Genomic DNA, 19,498 nt, shown 5'->3' with positions numbered 1-19,498 from the left:
ATTTTTATTTCTTTTATTGCCCTTGTAGGAAGGCAAGCATGCGGCCCACATGATGATCCGCGGTTAGCGTCGCCCATAGACTTCAGCAATGAGGGGCAGAGCCAAGCCGCTGCCTACTGTTGACCACTCTCCACAAGTCTCGTTTAAAGAAGGACATGTCATAGCGCTCGGAAACACCGCGGAGGGGAGCTCATTACAAAGTCGGATGGTACGTGGCAAAAAAGATCTCTGGAAACGTATTGTGAATGAACGCAGTGGCTCCAGGTAGTATGGATGAACTCTTCTCCGGTGGCGGGCGGTGCGATTGTAAAAACGAGATGATGGTATCATCTCAAACAATTCATCTTTTTGGCATCTTGAAATATTAATTTTAGCGTAAACGCTTATGATAAAAAAATGCGAAAGACGCGGAACCAAAAATGGATGAAGTAAAACATGGTGAAAAAAGAAGCCGAAAAGTCCCTCCTTATTTTTTTTATTGCTTAGATGGGTGGACGAGCTCACAGCTCACTTGGTGTTAAGTGGTTACTGGAGCCCATAGACATCTACAACGTAAATGCGCCACCCACCTTGAGATATAAGTTCTAAGGTCTCAAGTATACCTAGTCTTGCCATAAATACTGAGACAAAGGAAAAAGAAAATTCTATTGCAAATAACATTTATTACTTTTACAGTGTGTTAGTTTAATACATAAATATAAAACAATTTAAACTATGAAAAGCTTATTCGAAGTGGTCTCCATTGGCTGCAATACAGTCCTATAAACGTTGAGGCCAGTTATCAATAGAAGCACGCACTCTTTCGATGGGAAAATTTTTCACTGCCAATTTGATTGTTTTAGGGACTCCAAATTATCATGGCGTTTAGAATAAGCCGTACTCTCTAAAACTGACCATAAATTATAATCCAGCGGATTAAGATCGGGACTAGACGACGGCCAGTCTTCAGCTCTGATGAAGTCCGAAACGTTCGTTTCCAACCAAGACTGCGTAGACCGAGCTTTATGACCTGGCGCCGAGTCATGCTGGAAGGACCATTCTTGATTATTGAGCGTGGTGTTGTTAAGGGGCTTCACTACCTTCTCAAGAATAGTATCTTGATACACTTGTGCCGATGTTTTGATACCTTTTTCACAAAAGTATGGCTCAGTCACTCCTTCATAGCTAATACCCCACCAAACCATCACTGAAGTCGGATAGTGCCCACGTTGCACTCTGTCGACTAATTGGGAAGCTTCCTTAGAGCTTTGAGCATAAATAAAATTTCTAAAATTATTATTACATTTAAAAATTTGTTAAAATGTTGCTCAACTGTAAAAATTTTCTCATCCGTAAACAAAATTTTTCTATGACCTCCCTTTGCGTACCGCTTCAGTAGTTGTTTCGATGTTACCACCCTATTCTCTTTTAAATTATCAGTTAATAAATGACCCGTACGTCTCTTATAGGCTGCAAGTCCTAAGTCATCTTTTAAAATACGCGACATGGTTCTAGGTGCTATCTTCATCTCCCGAGATAAAGTCTTTTGCTTTCGGACAGGATTTCTTCGAATTCTTTCCTTTACTGCTTTGACCACCTTTTTCGTACGAACACTACGTGGACGGCCTTTTTCTGTCACAAACAGAGGAGGTCTCATTGCACCTATTAATAGCCCGGTACACAAATATTTTACTAATACCAAGCGTATGGAGAGTTTTAAAAATTGCATTTGGCTCCATACCTACTTGGTGTAATGCAATCACAGCGATTCGGTTCTCTTTATTACCCCACTCCATTTTAATATCGCAAAATATTGTACAATGTATTGGCGCCAAAATGAGAAAACTCAATGAGCAATCATATAAAAATGACAGATTACAAAATCAAATGTAATATTTTGTTTATTTTTAATTGTAACAGTATTTATGGCCAGACAAAGTAGTTACAGCCACTGCCCCACCCGTCAAACCGAAACGCATTACTGCTTCGCGGCAGAAATAGGCAGGGTGGTGGTACCTACCCGCGCGGACTCTCAAGAGGTCCCACCAACAGTAATTACGAAAATTATAATTTTGCGGGTTTGATTTTTATTACACGATGCTATTCCTTCACCGTGGAAGTCAATCGTGAACATTTGTTGAGTACGTATTTCATTAGAAAAATTGGCACCCGCCTAGGATTCGAACATTCGTACATCGCTCAACGCGAATGCACCGGACGTCCTATCCTTTAGGCCGCGACGACGACGAATTATATTTATTAATTTAACAAAAATTACTAAAAATTACTTAAAAGTACTGCTACTAAAAATTACTTAAAATTACTTAAAAGTACTGCCACATCACAAACTTTTAACATTGAAAATAACTTAAACCAAGGCCTGATGCATGTTTTTTTTTTTTTTTTTTTTTTTTTTTTTTTTTTTTTTTTTTTTTTTTTTTTTTTTTTTTTTTTTTTTTTTTTTTTTTTTGCTTACATGGGTGGACGAGCTCACAGCCCACCTGGTGTTAAGTAGTTACTGGAGCCCATAGACATCTACAACGTAAATGCGCCACCCATCTTGAGATATAAATTCTAAGGTCTCAAGTATAGTGACAAGAATGGCGTACATAACATTGGTAATTCATCGGTTCGAAGATGGAATACAATAATAATAAAAAAAAAGAATAGTTTTTTTATTTTTGTTTTTTTTTTTTTTTTTTTCCCTAATGAAAACATACTTTGAAATTCAAACGAGTTAATCCGACGTTTTGAAGGAGGCCAAAATCATGTTCAAAGATTCCGTTACATACTAACATACATACGTCTAAAGCTAATAAAAGCGTATTAAAAATACTAATGTACCTTTTCAAAGCACCATTAAGGTTATGTCGAGAACCAATTTTGATTTAAAATACAAATATCCGAAGTGTTCGGAATGACTCGCGGTTTACTTTGTCAGTTGTGTAATTACTTTTCAAGTTTAATGGTTTGATTTCGAGTTTTCCGATACCAGGGAATATGCATTTTGTAATTGTCGATAGAGTAAATACGTGTGTTAAGGACTTATTTGATTGTATATTTGCGTGAAATATTGTTTATTCTACTAACAAATACCGGATTGCTTACGTAAAATTATAGCCACGTATTATGTAAGTCAGAGATCGGGTTAGCGTTGGACTTTAGCTTGATTTTTGTTTTATCAACACTTTATTAATGATTTGAAAAGTCACTTTATTAATGATTTCCACCCGCTCGGCGGAAGATCTTCCCTTTGTCTTTTTTTTTTTTTATTGCCCTTGTTGGCAGACGAGCATACGGCCCACCTGATGGTGAGTGGTTACCGTTGCCCATGGACTTCAGCAATGCCAGGGGCAGAGCCAAGCCGCTGCCTACCTGCCTGTCGTATATTTTTACAAGTGATTAAGTCAATGAAATTCAAATATACTAATATTGTGCTCGATAATGATGGTAATAGGTAATTATATTAAATTAATATCAGCAATGAGGTCGTCTGTGTATTCAAAGGTAAAATAATAAATTATTTCCTTATTGTGTTAATCTCATATTTACCCAAATGCCAAGAGAATTTATAATTTGAATTTGTAATGTTAAAGCCTTTGTACTGTTAAACCTTGGAATTCTTGTCTCAAGGTGGATGGCGGCGTTAACGTTGTTCATGTCTATAGGCCCCGTTAACCACTTAACAGCAGGTGGGCCGTGAGCTCGTACACTCATCTAAGCAATAAAAAAGTTAATCAGGTCGCATTCGCTTCGATTCATTTTGGTAAGAACCATCGACCTCTTTATTTCTAGGACGTTGTAATTTTGCGTTCCAGTCTGAAACGTGGGACAGACATTAAGAATTATAATTGTAAATAGACAAGCTTTAACAAAAACCGACTTCAAATAGAAAAAAAAAAGATATTCCAAAACAAATTAATATACACTAAAACAATAATCATCTAAGTCGGTTGGCGTGATATTGAGTTATTCGTCTATTTGTCGCGCACGTACTCAATGCAAATTGAAGACTAATATAGTTTTCTCATGGATACCACTATCACTAACTGGACCAAATTGAAATGGGATCACTCAGGAAGCGTAAGCTTTCTAATAAAAAAATAATCATCAAAGTCGATTCACCCAGTCAAAAGTTATGAGGTAACAAACATAAAAAAACAACATACAGTCGTATTGAGAACCTCCTCTTTTTTTGAAGTCTGTGAATTTCATGCGCCAATAACTACGTAGCATTACGGTGAGCTGTGAACTTTTTCATTCGACTAGTGCAATAAAAAAATGAAGAAAGCTTTAACAATTCCAGAGCTCAACTGAATAATGAATTGAAGAATGCTTAGAACTTGCAATAGCAATTATCAGCTTTAAAATCTAACTGCGAAAGACTATTTTCTCTAATACATTAAATGACGTTGTAAACGTGTGGATCCTTTTTGTAAAGTTCTCCGGCTGTCACGAGCGGAGCGAATGCAGATCTAAAAGGAAAGTTTAAGCTTTGTTATAAACGTGTCATTGTTTAAAAACTGTTGCAGTCGCTTTTGACTTGACGAATATTTTATAAAATCAGCAGTGTACACTGTTGCAGTTACAGGAGAAAATTCATCGCTAAAAAAGAACGTAGTGTACATAAAATAGATATATCCTATTGCGTGAGGAAATTGACGCCTCACATTTCTGTTACACGAAGCTTATATCGATCAGCATTTACAGTTATAAAATAAATTAAATAGCTTTATTTGATACCACGATAATTAGGTAGAGCTTAATTAATTTTGTATTTAATAATCATATTACTAAGTGACCATAATAAATCTACTTCTCATGAAATTTAATCTTCTTCTAATGTGGACCCCCTCAGGGTAAAAGCCTCCTTCAAATAATTCCATTTTTCCTTATCTTTAGAAGTGATCATCCAGACTCTTCCTACTTTGGATACAATCTCGTCCTGCTACAATAGCGAACATTCACGGTTTTGGAAACAGAAGCATTTACTTAAGCCTTTATGCAAATGATGACTGACTCAGTAGTTAGCGGTCTTGACTGTTGTGCCGAGGGTCGTGGATTCGATTCCCACATCGGGTTTCCGTTTGTTGAACAGCTTTGTTTGCTCTGTCCTTATATAAAACACTGTTGTAATAATGTATCTCTCGTTAATCTAACACAGTGACTGGTATAGTGGTGGTCGAGCTCACAGCCCACCTGATGTTAAGTGGTTACTGGAGCCCATAGACATCTACGACGTAGATGCGCCACCCACCTTGATATATAAGATATAAGGTCTTAGTATAGTTACAACGGCTGCCCCACCCTTCAAACCGAAACGCATTACTGCTTTACGGCAGAAATAGGCAGGGTGGTGGTATCTACCCGCGCGGACTCACTGGAGGTCCTACCACCAGTAATTACGCAAATTAAAATTTGCGGATTTCATTTTTATTATACGCGAGAGCGCTTACGCGAGATTCTTCAGAATTTATGTTTTGGCTGTAAGCGTGTTGGATTATTGAGAGAAAAAAAAAACACAACTTGTTCTATTATGTTCATTTAAGGAAGATTAGCAAAGACTTTATTTGAGATTAGTACCGATTAGTACCAATTATTACCGTACTAGAAAAAAAAACTACGTGATATTTTAAAACTATTTAAAATTCCCTCCCCCCTAAGTAAAATTTGGAAAGATTTAGCTTGATCCTCTTCCCCCTAAGAACACCTCACCTAATTAATGGACACCCTCTATGTGTTTATGGAGAGAAGCAAACTCTGAGCAAAAACTTTATGTTTTCGGCATACGAATTCACTGTTTGAGGTCACAACTATCCAAATTTTAATGGCGGTTGGTCATTTTGAGTCGATTTTTATTATTTCCTTCAGTGTCCGTTCGGTATAATGTCACGAAGCAATTTTGCGTTCTTTTGTGCACCGTAGTTTGAAATACGTCACCGGAGTTAGAGCTTCGATTCGCTGGAGTTCGATTTTTCGAGCTTTTATGTATTTGTTTAATTTTTTGTCGTCGATTCTAGGGCGTTTTGGGAATTCGTCCTGGTTAATCCATCAGCCTTCCTATTTCAGGTACCATTAGTGTGTACTGACATTCCCGTAATAATAGCAATTTAGGTCTGGTAGCCAATTGATATCAAGTGATATTAAATATAGGATTACATTTAAATGAGGACATACAGTGTAGGAGTGGGTGATATAAATCGTATATAGATTCAATATCTATATATCGCAGCAATATCGTTGAATCCGATATCGCCCCGCACGAAATCTATATATCGATATCAGCCGATACACGATATTGCTCGATGTGATGCGCATCGCCATATCGGACCGATTCGTGAATCGAAATCTATATTTCGATATCAGCCGATACACAATATTGCTCGATGTGATGCGCATCGCCATATCGGACCGATTCGTGAATCGAAATCTATATTTCGATATCAACCGATACGCGATATTGCTCGATGTGATGCGCATCGGCATATCGTACCGATTCGTTAATATCAGCAATATTCGTTTGGTTCGTATCGAATCGGCCAGAGTGAGTGAGCGCACGATAGGGATATCATGTGATGAATGAAACAGAAACAGGCATTATCCATACAATTGTAAACCTTATATTTAAGTTCGTATGTCTGTAGATTATTCTTAGCGTATCAGCAGGATACAATTAAGGAAAGAAGTTTCAACTTTCGACTCTAACTTGAATGCAGTATAGCCTATTTGCATCGTTGAATTTAATTTCACGCGCTTTGACCTTGAACTAGAATTTTTGGACAAGTGTTTATAAATACTTAAAAGTTTTTTGTGTTTGATTTTTAAAGTACACATTTTTCTATTTTTAGTTGAATCCAAATAATTGAGTTTATTTCTTGTGTTTGTATTAAACTTTTGAAATCTACACTCTTTTGGTATATTTTGTAATTTTAAATTAAGACACAAAATACTAAAAACTGAAAATAATGTAGCCAGTCCTAAGCCTGGTAAAAGCATGAAGGAAAGTTTTTTTGATATTTTTATTTTCATGTTCTTTTTATTACTTTAAGATCATATTATAAATTGATATCAGAAAACCAACCGTATAACGTTGACTTAAATCTATATCTACTACGATATTATATCAGCGTATCGTTTCAAATCTCAAATATCATGAATCGAGAAAATCTACTAGCATCCATCAATATATAGATTCAGAAAATATATAGATTCAATATCCGATATTGATCCTCGATATATAGATACGATTCGATACGCGGCAAAACCGATATTACCCACTCCTAATACAGTGAACCTTTGGTTGTTCAAATGAGGGACTACTTGGCGTTTCTCAAACTTTTTCTTTTGAAGATGTTCTCCAACTACACAAACCACTTACGTAGGAAGCGGATTACGTGTGCCATTTCATGACACCTACAGAAAAATAGGGGTTGCTCCTAATCTAAGCTGGGAACCGTTCGGGTTAGTATTGGAAGCAAACGTAAATGCATACAGCTCGTCTGTCTACAGAGACCATGACAAAAAACCTACTATATCATATTAATTGCAAAATCTTACGCCTTTGTAGTGTCAAGGTGATTCCGCGACTATCACGGTCTATTGAAGGGCAAGTAATGGTTGGAGTTAGTAGCTGGAAGAGGCCACCGGGTAGTAAACTGGTATTGTAGACAGCGGCTTGACTGTGCTCATGGCATTGTTGATTTCTAAAGGCAAAATGGACTACTCACTGCTAGGAGAACGTAGTTTGGCTTTGACTTCGCCTATCGAGGATACTCGATATACAAAGATTGCAAAATACTATAATATCCGGGTGAAACATAAATATTATAATAATAAAGGGCCCTTAAAAATAATAGTTACATTTTTAATAAGCCAAATGGCGATCTATAGACTAGAGCTAAGATCGATGCGACCACAGTAATTACGGAATACACTTTGGCTCTCGCTCGGAAATTCACCAGTGTCTATTAGGACCTGAACTCGGTTATGTTTTGAACGGAGCGGAGAATGATAAAAGCTAGAAATAATTTTTACAAAAGAAAATGTTCGTTTGACAGACGACCTCATGGACCTCATAGTTGTGACATAGAATTGAAGTCTACGTGCATTGGTAAAACGGTGGTCTTTTTTTATTTGGGTAAAGGAATTGCTGGTGATTCTGCATCTTTCCAGCACCATCAGGAAGGGAGGTTGAATTAAAACACTTAGCTGGGAGGGATCCCCCCTTTACTAACATCTGGCTATAGCCATTATTACATGTCGTAGAACGTCTTGTGTGTACGCACGGGTAAGTACCATCGCCCCGCCTATATCAGACGTGAAGCAGTAATGCGTTTCGGCTTGAAAGGTGAGGCAGCCGTTGTACTGTAAAAACTGAGACTTAAAATTGATGTCTCAAGGTCGATAGCTACATTAATGTGTCGTCTACGAATTCCGGTAACAATTAACAACAGATGGGCCGTGGGATCAACAACCAATCTAAGCAATAAATAAAAATCTTTATATTGCTACGCGCTGGGGTTCGGGATAAATAAAATTATACCGAATTACATGTTAGTATTGTATTAGCACTTAGAACACCTATACCACTTCACAAACACTTTAAAATTCTCAATTTGCTTCTCCCGATTCGCTTCAGGCGATCCGCTCGCTGTTTCGCTTCGAGTAGTTTTGATAACTAACTGACTGCGTGCCACCTCTGCCACGCTTTTATAGCCGATACCACATCCCTAGAATTATCGAGAATATTCCAGACATTTTGAGTATTGTGTTTCCGCTATCTGACAATAGATGATGGTGTGCTTCTCGAGCGTTCTAGGTGCTACTAGATCCCTCGGTGTTCGTTCGACTATTCGGCGATAGATGGCGTTACTCTTACCGGCGTAACAATATTATTATAACTTGATAGTTGTCTCTTGGAGCTTATTGTATTTTTATTGCCCTTGTAGGCAGACGAGCATACGGCCCACCTGATGGCGAGTGATTACCGTAGCCCAATGCCAGGAGCAGAGCCAAGCCGCTGCCTACCGTTAATTGTTGCATACGATGATGGAATTTTTATAAGCACACACCACAAAAAATTGGGTAAATCAGGTGATTTTTTTCATAATTTCAAGGTTTCGAGATTATTTTATAGGCTGCTAGTAATGACGAAATAGGTACCTATAAAAAATACGAATAACAATTTCGTATCGATGGAAATATATTTCTTTAATCTTTGAGGTTTGTGAAGTGTACAAAAACTTTTTTTTTTGCGTTAAAGTCTCAGAACTTTGGCCTTAGATCAAAGGCACGTAAATGAACGTCAGCTGTTAGAAAAACGAATGAGTGAGCACGTTTCCCAAGCACCATTGAACTTCGACGAAAATTATTTTTCGATTCTTAGTATTTTATTGACTGGACCCTTAAAGCAGCTCGTGTGGATGCTTTTGAGATGTGGTGCTGGAGAAGAATGCTTCGGATACCTTGGACAGCGAAGAGAAGCAATCTGTCTATCTTAGATCAACTACAGATCAAGACTAGACTGTCCACACTCTGCCTTCGCCGCGCACTCGAGTACTTCGGTCATATTGCTCGGAAAACACCGGATAGCTTAGAGAGACTATTCGTGATAGGGAAGATCGAGGGAAAGAGACCACGCGGGTGCAGTCCGACAAGGTGCTTCGACCAAATCAGCACCACACTAGAGATCCCATTCCACGACGCCCTTCATGCGGCCAATGATCAGAGACGCTGGCGGGACATTACAAGGAGCAAAATCCTGTCGACATATAATGGTCACGACGCTCAGCAGTGAGGAAACGACGCGAGGAGGAGAGTATTTTATTGGTTGTGATTTAAAGTCAAATTAATGTTTATGACGTCATTAAATGTCGGTGTAGAAAAAAATTGATGCTGTAGGAATTTACTGCTGCAGCTTAAGGCGTATGGTGAACCTTCCCATGAAGGTTCAACTGTCTTGCCTATTTCTGCCATAACTAGATAAATATGGACATTAGTCCCATTAGGTCCCATTGGGTCCAATTCGGTCTCATTCGGTCCCATTCGGTCCCATTCGGTCCCATTAGGTCTTCCGCACCATTAGATGATCTTGATTTATATAATTATATTATTGTACATATATTTTCTTGATAGACATCATAACGGCATCAACCTCAAGACAAGGAACTTGAAGTTTCGATATTGCGTAGCTCTGGTCCTATTCTTCAAACCGGACTGCATTAAATTTAGTGTTTAGTGGCAGAAATAGACAGAATAGCAATAGCTATCCCTGGCAGGTCACTACTGCCTTAAGACCATTAAATAGTATTAAAATACACTAGAGAAAATAAAATTCATTTTTAACAATATTTTTTATTGTACAAATATCGAAATATTTAACATAAACAATTTTTTATTTGGAAAGAAGAACAAATCAAATCAAATCAAATCAAATCAAATCAAAAAATTTTTTTTTTTATTCAACTTAAATGAAAGTACATACTTGTTGAACGTCAAAAAAAACTACCGCCAATTCACAAGAACTAGCCTCCGTCCTGAGAAGAACTGGCAAGAAACTCAGCGGGCATGTCTTTTTTTTTTACATATGAAATTATTATTTATTTATTTTTTAATATTAGATTTTTTTTTAAATATGAATTTTTTACAATGAGTAATATAACGTAACAATTACTACAATATTGAAATGCCTGGAGCGAGCAACTCATTCCCACTTTGTGCAATCTTCTAACAATATAGGGAATATCGCTGTAGGGATCTATTACAGGCTACCTAAGATTATTACGAAACTAACTATATTAAAGTTTAATATCCCGTTTAATTTTAACAATGACGTATACATTATAATAATATATAACACACACACAGGAATATACTCGAATAATGGATGTTAATTACACTAATTTTCCATCCATGATCATTACAAGTTCCTAACAACAATGCAAAATGTCAATGTCGGTTGAAGTTCTTCTTGTTTTTTATTTATATTTGGAAATGCAATTAATAGTTATGTTACTTGGGTAGTTAACACAAAAAAAAATGTGGGGGTATGTTCACATTTGTAGCAACAGTATCATAGGGTCATAGTAATCATAGGGTTACATACACCCTATGATTAGATACTGTTGTTGGATATCAAATTACAACATTTTTCAAAAAAGTTAATGTAGCTTGAAAAAAAAATGAGTTGAATTTTTTTAATTATTTTTCCACGCCTTATTGACCCGGCCATAGTACCGGCTTATCGTTGAATTTTGGGACACGTTGTATCATACATTAAAAAAAAAAACTACATTTTTAAATTATATACTTCAAATAATTTCCAAAATGTTCACATTTCATCACACACACACACACGTACACGCACACGCACACACTAACATCGTCTTATATAAACTATAAAATACTGAACGGCGATACAATATTGCAGCCTTCAAATTGCACCAGTCATCGCAGACACAACACAATAGTCAGTTCACATCTCCAACGCATCAGCTCTGCATTACACGGACTAGACACGAATATTATTAAAACTATTTACACCCTTTTTTTCCTACCTATGCTGAGCCTTGATAGGCTATTTCAGCTTCTCCTTGAGCTCACGGGGCTCATCGGGTGTGTTGCTAACACTGGCCCTAGCAAAAGCAGTGCTTCGCAGAATCTACCACCGAATCGGAAACGCGACCCACTGAGAAGATGCGTCGAGAAACTCAGTGTTCTGTGTCTATGAGGTAATTTACTCGTCAAGCCCTTCATCGCAAGCGACGGGTTCGACGAGGACGGTGACCGGTGCTTGAGGTACCTAAAAGCACCTTTAATGGATCGGGAGGATCCGTAATGATGGCGATAAAATGGCCGGCCTGCCACGAATCGAATCACAATCGATTGAATTCAGCTCAACGTTTTTGCATTACATTACGGCTGTTGTTTACTACGTGTGATAAACTTCAAAGCCTTTTGTTTTTTTATTGTAAATTTAGTCATTAAATTCAGAATTCTATAGAATGCGAGGAGATGATTCCCTGTGTCAATATGGAACACCGTTACATAAACTACTTCGTTTTATTAAGTTCATAAGTAGCAATGTAAGGCTTAGGATTGTCGCCTTTCGCGGTTTCTTTGAAGCTATAATGCCGCGCGTCCGCTGAGTTTGTCGTCCAATGCCCAATGCGCAGAATCCAAAACATTATTGAATAAGGATTTTACTAACGTGTTTTAGAGTATGTTAAAGAAAAATAGGCCGAGACTTTTTATGGATTTTTTTTTGTGTTTGAGAAGTTACTAATGGCCCGGAGAACTTTCCAGTTTTAACAGGGTAGGTGGGCGAGCAAAGGCTCAGTCAAGAGGGGTGGGATTTGCTAACAACTACCCGAACGCCTCTAAAGGAGACCTAACAACCTTGTGTTAAACTACACACATCTTAATTTAACAATTCTGCTCAATCGATTGAGCGGTATTCGAACTTAACAGCTACACAAACATTGATAATAAAATGTACATAATTAAATTTTATTAACATTAACACGTCAACGAAAATATATTTAGTATATAACAACACATTAAACTAATAATATTTTTACTGGAACACGCAATAAGCTTTGTTTGAACACGCACCTAATTTAGCCACCATTTTTTTTTTTCAAAAAGATTCCCGGCAAGCGACACATAAAGCCAATTCTTTCAATTAGCAACGAGAGCGACGAGAAATGTTTTATTTATTTATATCTCTAAGTGTATATAGTCTCCTAGTACAGGCTTGCACGCTTAAAAGGAAACTCCAATCAATGTATTGCTTTGACTCGTAATTGAAAATAAAGAATTTGTGTATTTGTATTTTGTATATACGGAGAGAAAGAAGCCCGACACTTTTGATAGGAATGTCGTATCAATGACTTCAAGAATCAAAGGGGCACAAATTGTTTGATATTAAGAAATCGTACAACAATTATTCTGAGCAGATCGCTTCAAAGCGCATACTCAAACTTTTGTATTTCATTGAAACAGGAGAGCAGAAGTCACTAATTCTGGCTTGCTGCTTCTTCTTCCATTGAAGATCGGAAATCACAATTGACTATATACATTTTTTTAAATAGCGCAAGATAGTTTCAGTCAGTTGAAGAGTTCGCTCAATTGTCCGGTAAAAGTGGGGCACACGGTTGTCGGACAGATATTTTTTTCCTTTCCTACGTACGCTAGTAACCTCGAGGGGTTAAACTAGTTTCACTGAACGCGTAGCCGAGATCACGGGGCTCAGCCTGGCGAATTTGCTAACACCTACGTAGGGCTAGGGCAGTATTTCGCTGAGATGAATTGAGTCTAGCTACCCAAGAGCCTTATCAGCTGTACGGTGAGAAGTGAAACTCCCAACTGAATGAAAGTTGTCGTTGGCGGTTAATGAATACTATTTATTTATTTATTTGATTTATAACTTTATTTACTAGACGGTATAAAGGCGGACTTAATGCCATAGGCATTCTCTGACAGTCTACCTTATGGGAGTGCATATATGAACCTTGGTAGATGTAGTGTGATAGTGATATTACTTAAACATATGTGTATATATAACATACATAATATTTATAGATACAAATGCTCGTACTTAAATAAATGCATATACATAAATATATACATATAAAAATATATATAAGTAAATGTTATCAATTAGATTTGCATTTTCGCTTTTTTTTTTGTTTTTGTTAAAGTACTGAATTGTTGGGTCCTCGGTTTCAGAGACTAATGCGGAGTTTACATTACGAAATTAGTGTCATGCATGTTGAACTCAGTTTCACGAAAGTAGTTTTGATATATGCGAAAGTAATTTCGTTAAAAAATTAGTGTCGCGAAATCCACAGTATCGCAGTAACCATGGCGCCTTCAGCATCAAAGCTATAATTTGCTATATTCAATGTAGCTAAAGAAATGCTTATATACCTATAAAGTTAAAAAAAAGACTATCAAGAAAAAAAAGGCGTTAGTACATTCGAGGATGGTCAACAAGAAGGCATTTAGGAGCCGTGAAGTTAGTCTCTGAATTAACAGATGAAGATCCTGAGAGTTATAAAAACTACATATTTTCGAATGACTGAAGATAATTTTGATTTTTTACTGTAGGTGTTTCGGGACCCTTGTCATTGATATTCATTAATAAGATCTATATTTTTTTCTGTACTCCATCGTTGGTTTGCCATTTTCAACGCTTGAAGCGCGTCCGAACTAACAATACACACGTCCGCACAGCGCAGGCCCTTTCGCGACATTAGTTTCAGGTCGCGTCTACACTATGTTTCCTTTTTTATTGCCTTTGTAGGCAGACGAGCATACGGCCCACCTGATGGTGAGTGGTTACCGTCGCCCATGGACTTCAGCAATGCCAGGGGCAGAGCCAAGCCGCTGCCTACAAAAGTGATGATATACACCTAACCCTAGGACCATACTGGACCAGAGTTGCAGAGGACCGAGCCCAATGGAGAGAGCTGGAGGAGGCCTATGGCACGAGGCACACCGAACTCCGAGATCTATACTAATATTATAAAGAGGAAAGATTTGTTTGTTTGTTTGTTTCGAATAGGCTCTGAAACTACTGGACCGATTTGAAAAATTCTTTTTCCATTAGAAGCCGACATTGTCCCTGATGAACATAGGCTACTTTTTTTAATTCTTTTTTTATTTTATTTTTTTGGTTTCATATGTGTTTTAATGTTTCCGAAGCGAAGCGAGGGCGGGTCGCTAATATACTATAAGAAATAAAATGTAAAAAAAAATATATGTTAAATTTCATGGTTGTAGTTCGGAATTAAAGGGCTTTATTATTATTATTATTATTATTATTATAATCTATACTGATGTGGCGTGCTGCCCTATGTGAAACACAATCGCAGAATCCCGGGATGGCAGCGTCTCCTTAGTGCAGCTCTGTACATCTCGCCATTCAAACGAATGTACAGTGAATGCTGCGGTGACCGAAACCGGTCGCCAGTCGAGGCAACCACACCGAGACGAACGCACGTCGCTCCGCGCTCCGCCGCTCGCAGATATTCAACACGATACAACAACATTTTACCGACCAGCAGCTATATTGGTGACCCCGACGTGATTTGAACACGCACGATGACAACCGTAACGGAGAAAGAGCACGTAGAAGATCAGAGGCCTGCAGAGTTGTTTCGGGTCGGAGTTAGAGTGCCGCCATTTTGGCCCGAGGAGCCGGAGATATGGTTCGCGCAAGTAGAAGGACAATTCGCGATATCCGGCATTACATCAGACACCACGAAGTTCAACTACGTGATTGGACAACTTGACCATCAGTTCTCGAAGGAAGTGAAAGACATTATCATCTCACCACCAGCCACAGATAAGTACGAGAAGCTAAAGTTAGAACTTATCAAACGGCTTAGCGCTTCGCACGACAAGAAGGTGAAACAGCTGCTAATGCACGAAGAGTTAGGCGAACGAAGGCCATCACAGTTCCTTCGCCACCTACAAAGCTTAGCTGGGCCCACTGTGCCCGAAGAGTTTGTGAAGACTATCTGGACCAGCCGTCTGCCGCGCAACATCCAAACCGTGATCGCCGCTCAACCTACCTCGTCGCTAGAGGTACTTGCTGATTTGGCCGACAAGATACAAGACATCGCCACTCCTGCACCTCAAGTCGCAGCAGCTCAAGCAGAACCCGGGTCCACCATGGACGCTATGGCACGAGAAATCGCTGAGTTACGTAAACAGTTACAAAATTTATCATCGCAGTTAAACTCGCAGGACCGGCGGTCTCGCTCCACACAACGCCGTGACCGTAGCCGATCAATGACCAGGTCCGTATCCAACTACCGCAGATTCCCGGAATGTTATTATCATTTCAAATTCGGTAGCAACGCAAGAAACTGCATAAAACCATGCGACTTCGAGCCGGAATCTCGAGATAGTAGTCCAAGAAGAATCCCGGGAAAATCCCGGGATCCCGGGAAAAATTCGGAAAACTCCAGGGGTGGTCAGTAATGGCGACTGACGACTGCCCTCGCTCCTCTGGTCGCCTGTTCGTAGTAGATCGTCGGACCAAGGTACAATTCCTCGTAGATACGGGAAGCGACGTCTGCGTGTATCCACGATCCGCTTTATCGGGGCGACGTCCTAAAACAAACTTCCAGCTATCCGCCGCTAATGGTACACCAATCAACACGTACGGATATGCCAATCTAGAGTTAGACCTAGGATTACGACGCGATTTTCCCTGGCGGTTCATCGTCGGAGATGTAACCAGAGCCATCATTGGAGCCGATTTCCTCAAACATTACGGCCTAATAGTCGACATCCGCAACAAGTGTCTTCTGGATAGCCTTACAACACTGTATGCTATAGGTAAACCTGTAAACTCGTCGAACACGATATCATCTATAAAGATACCACTCGGCGGGTCCAGCAGATACCACAAGTTACTCACCGAGCTCCCAGAAGTAACACACCCATCCGGACACCATCAAGAAATCAAGCACAATACAGTTCATTACATCAGGACAACGCCAGGCCCACCAGTGTCATCTTCTCCCCGTCGACTTGCACCTGACAAACTACAGATAGCCAAAAAAGAATTTGAGTCGATGCTTGCATCAGGAACTGCCCGCCCATCTGAAAGCCCTTGGGCCTCTCCACTCCATCTAGCCCCGAAAAAGGATAACGAGTGGAGGCCTTGCGGCGATTATCGCTCTCTGAACGCCAGGACTATTCCGGACAAATACCCAGTGAGACATGTGCACGACTGCACCTACAATATAACTGGTTGCAAAATTTTTTCCACCATTGATTTGGTAAAAGCTTTTAACCAGATTCCTATCTTTCACGAGGACATACAGAAGAGTGCCATAATTACCCCGTTCGGCTTATATGAGTTCCCACATATGACGTTTGGACTTCGCAACGCTTGCCAGACGTTTCAACGCTTCGTCGATGAAATGACACGTGGACTAGACTTTGTTTATCCTTACGTCGACGACTTTCTGTGCTTTTCTAGAAACGAAGAGGAACACGAAGACCATCTCCGACAACTATTTAGCAGACTCAGAGACTACGGTGTCATCATCAACACCGCCAAATGTCGCTTCGGGGTATCTGAAGTCTCATTTCTCGGCTATTCCATCTCAGCCAAAGGAGTAAAGCCACTGGATACAAAGGTAGAAGCCATAAAGTCATTTCCAGAACCAAAGACCATCAGATCACTGCGAAGATTCTTAGGAATGATCAACTTCTACCGTAGGTTCATACCAGGCGCCGCTAAATATCAGACTCCCCTAAATGCTCTTCTGACGGGATCTGTTAAAGGGTCTCACCCAGTGCACCTATCGGGTGACACCTTGAAAGCTTTTCAAGAATGCAAAGATAGCTTATGTCGCGCCACACTCCTTGCGCACCCTGACAGCCAATGCAAGCTGGCCCTAGTCACTGACGCATCAGATACTGCGATCGGAGCCGCTCTACAACAGCAGAAGAACTCTGCGTGGCAGCCACTTGCATTCTTCTCCCGGAAACTTTCTCCAGCTCAGATGAAATACTCGCCCTATGACAGAGAGCTACTGGCTATATACGAAGCTATCAAATATTTTAGACACATGTTAGAGGCCAAGGATTTTACTATCTACACAGATCATAAACCGTTATGCTTCGCCTTCCACACTCGCAAAGACAAATGTTCACCCAGACAATTCCGACACCTCGATCTTATATCACAATTTACCACAGACATACAGCACATTGCTGGTAAGGACAACGTGGTTGCAGACGCACTCTCACGAGTAGAAGAAGTAGAGTTTTCCTTAGACTTCGCAAGGTTAGCCCAATCCCAAAACACTGATCCAGAACTAAAACAGCTATTAGACAATGGCACATCACTACGCTTAGAAAAGATCAAGATACGGGAAGGTCGAACAGAGCTCTACTGCGATACCAGCACCCAGACTCCAAGGCCTTATATTACGCCAATGATGCGAAAACAAGTTTTCGAAAACCTGCATGGACTCAGTCACCCTGGTACTAATGCCACGATCAAACTGATAACTGAAAGGTACATTTGGCCCGGAATCAACAAAGACTGCAGAGAATGGACAAGAGCTTGTCTAGCATGCCAACGGTCTAAGATAAACCGACACGTTTCTACTCCTCTTGGAACGTACAAGCTTCCAAATGCACGCTTCATGGATATTCACATCGACCTCATCGGACCGCTACCCATATGCGGAGGAAACCGTTTTTGCCTAACAGCAATCGATCGTTTCACGAGATGGCCTGAGGTTATACCCATACCTAATGCTACAGCTGAAACAGTAGCAAAAGCTTTACTCACTGGCTAGGTATCGCGGTTTGGATGTCCGTCTTCAATAGTCACCGACCGCGGCCGTCAATTTGAGTCCGCTCTCTTCCAACACCTGTCGAAATCAATAGGATTCCATCATAAGAAGACCACTGCTTACCACCCGCAATGTAATGGCGCCATAGAAAGATTCCATCGTCAGCTAAAAACCGCTATCACTTGTCACGGTAATGAAAACTGGATGGAAGTGCTGCCTTTCGTCCTACTCGGGATAAGAAGTGCCTACAAAGATGACTTGAAAACAAGTGCAGCCGAACTAGTATATGGAGAGCCACTTCGGCTACCTGGTGAATTTTTCGATCCGGGTACTGCAGGAACAACCGACGTCACGGAATATACAGCACGCCTTCGTCAATTCGCCAACAACCTTAAACCAGTACCTGCTTCAAGACACACACGACAATCCATCTTCGTCTATAAAGATCTAGCTACCACCAGTCATGTGTTCTTGAGAGAAGATGCGCTGAGAGCCTCTTTACAGCCAGCGTACACTGGACCACATCCGGTTATAGAAAGAAATGATAAATATTTTAAACTACTGATAAAAGGCAAAACGGTGACAGTAACTGCTGATCGCCTTAAGCCAGCATACACACTTCCTGAAAGAAGATCTGTTAGATTTCCTGCACATCTCCGGGACCTCCAAACTTAATCGCCCTACTCGGTCTCTGGAGGGGGGTGATGTGGCGTGCTGCCCTATGTGAAACACAATCGCAGAATCCCGGGATGGCAGCGTCTCCTTAGTGCAGCTCTGTACATCTCGCCATTCAAACGAATGTACAGTGAATGCTGCGGTGACCGAAACCGGTCGCCAGTCGAGGCAACCACACCGAGACGAACGCACGTCGCTCCGCGCTCCGCCGCTCGCAGATATTCAACACGATACAACAACATTTTACCGACCAGCAGCTATACTAATATACATAAACACTGGTGGTAGGACCTTTTGTGCGTCCGCACGGGTAGGTACCACCACCCTGCCTATTTCTGCCGTGGAGCAGTAGTGCGTTTCGGTTTGAAGGGTGGGGCAGCCGTTGTAACTATACTGAGACCTTAGAACTCATATCTCAAAGTGGGTGGCGGCATTTACGTTGTAGATGTCTATGGGCTCCGGTAACCACTGAACACCAGGTGGGCCGTGAGCTCGTTCACCCACCTAAGCAATAA

The 19,498-nt window shown here is 40.0% G+C and overlaps 1 protein-coding gene across 1 annotated transcript; it reads left to right on the top strand.

Annotated features, from left to right (window-relative positions):
* Nucleotides 1-15,084: 15,084 nt before the first annotated feature.
* Nucleotides 15,085-15,969, top strand: LOC114248686 (uncharacterized). Its single transcript, XM_028182012.2, has one exon. The coding sequence runs from the start codon at nt 15,085-15,087 to the stop codon at nt 15,967-15,969; it is 885 nt and encodes a 294-aa protein (XP_028037813.2).
* Nucleotides 15,970-19,498: the final 3,529 nt, after the last annotated feature.

Source organism: Bombyx mandarina, chromosome 21 (assembly GCF_030267445.1).
Source record: "Bombyx mandarina strain Sakado chromosome 21, ASM3026744v2".
In the NCBI taxonomy this organism is placed as follows: Eukaryota; Metazoa; Arthropoda; class Insecta; order Lepidoptera; family Bombycidae; genus Bombyx; species Bombyx mandarina.
Note: the sequence above shows the minus strand (reverse complement) of the source record. Positions and strands in the feature narration are given on the sequence as shown.

Excerpts from the sequence above, each read along its gene's own strand:
- LOC114248686 (XM_028182012.2), top strand. The coding sequence starts at position 15,085 with ATGACAACCGTAACGGAGAAAGAGCACGTAGAAGATCAGAGGCCTGCA.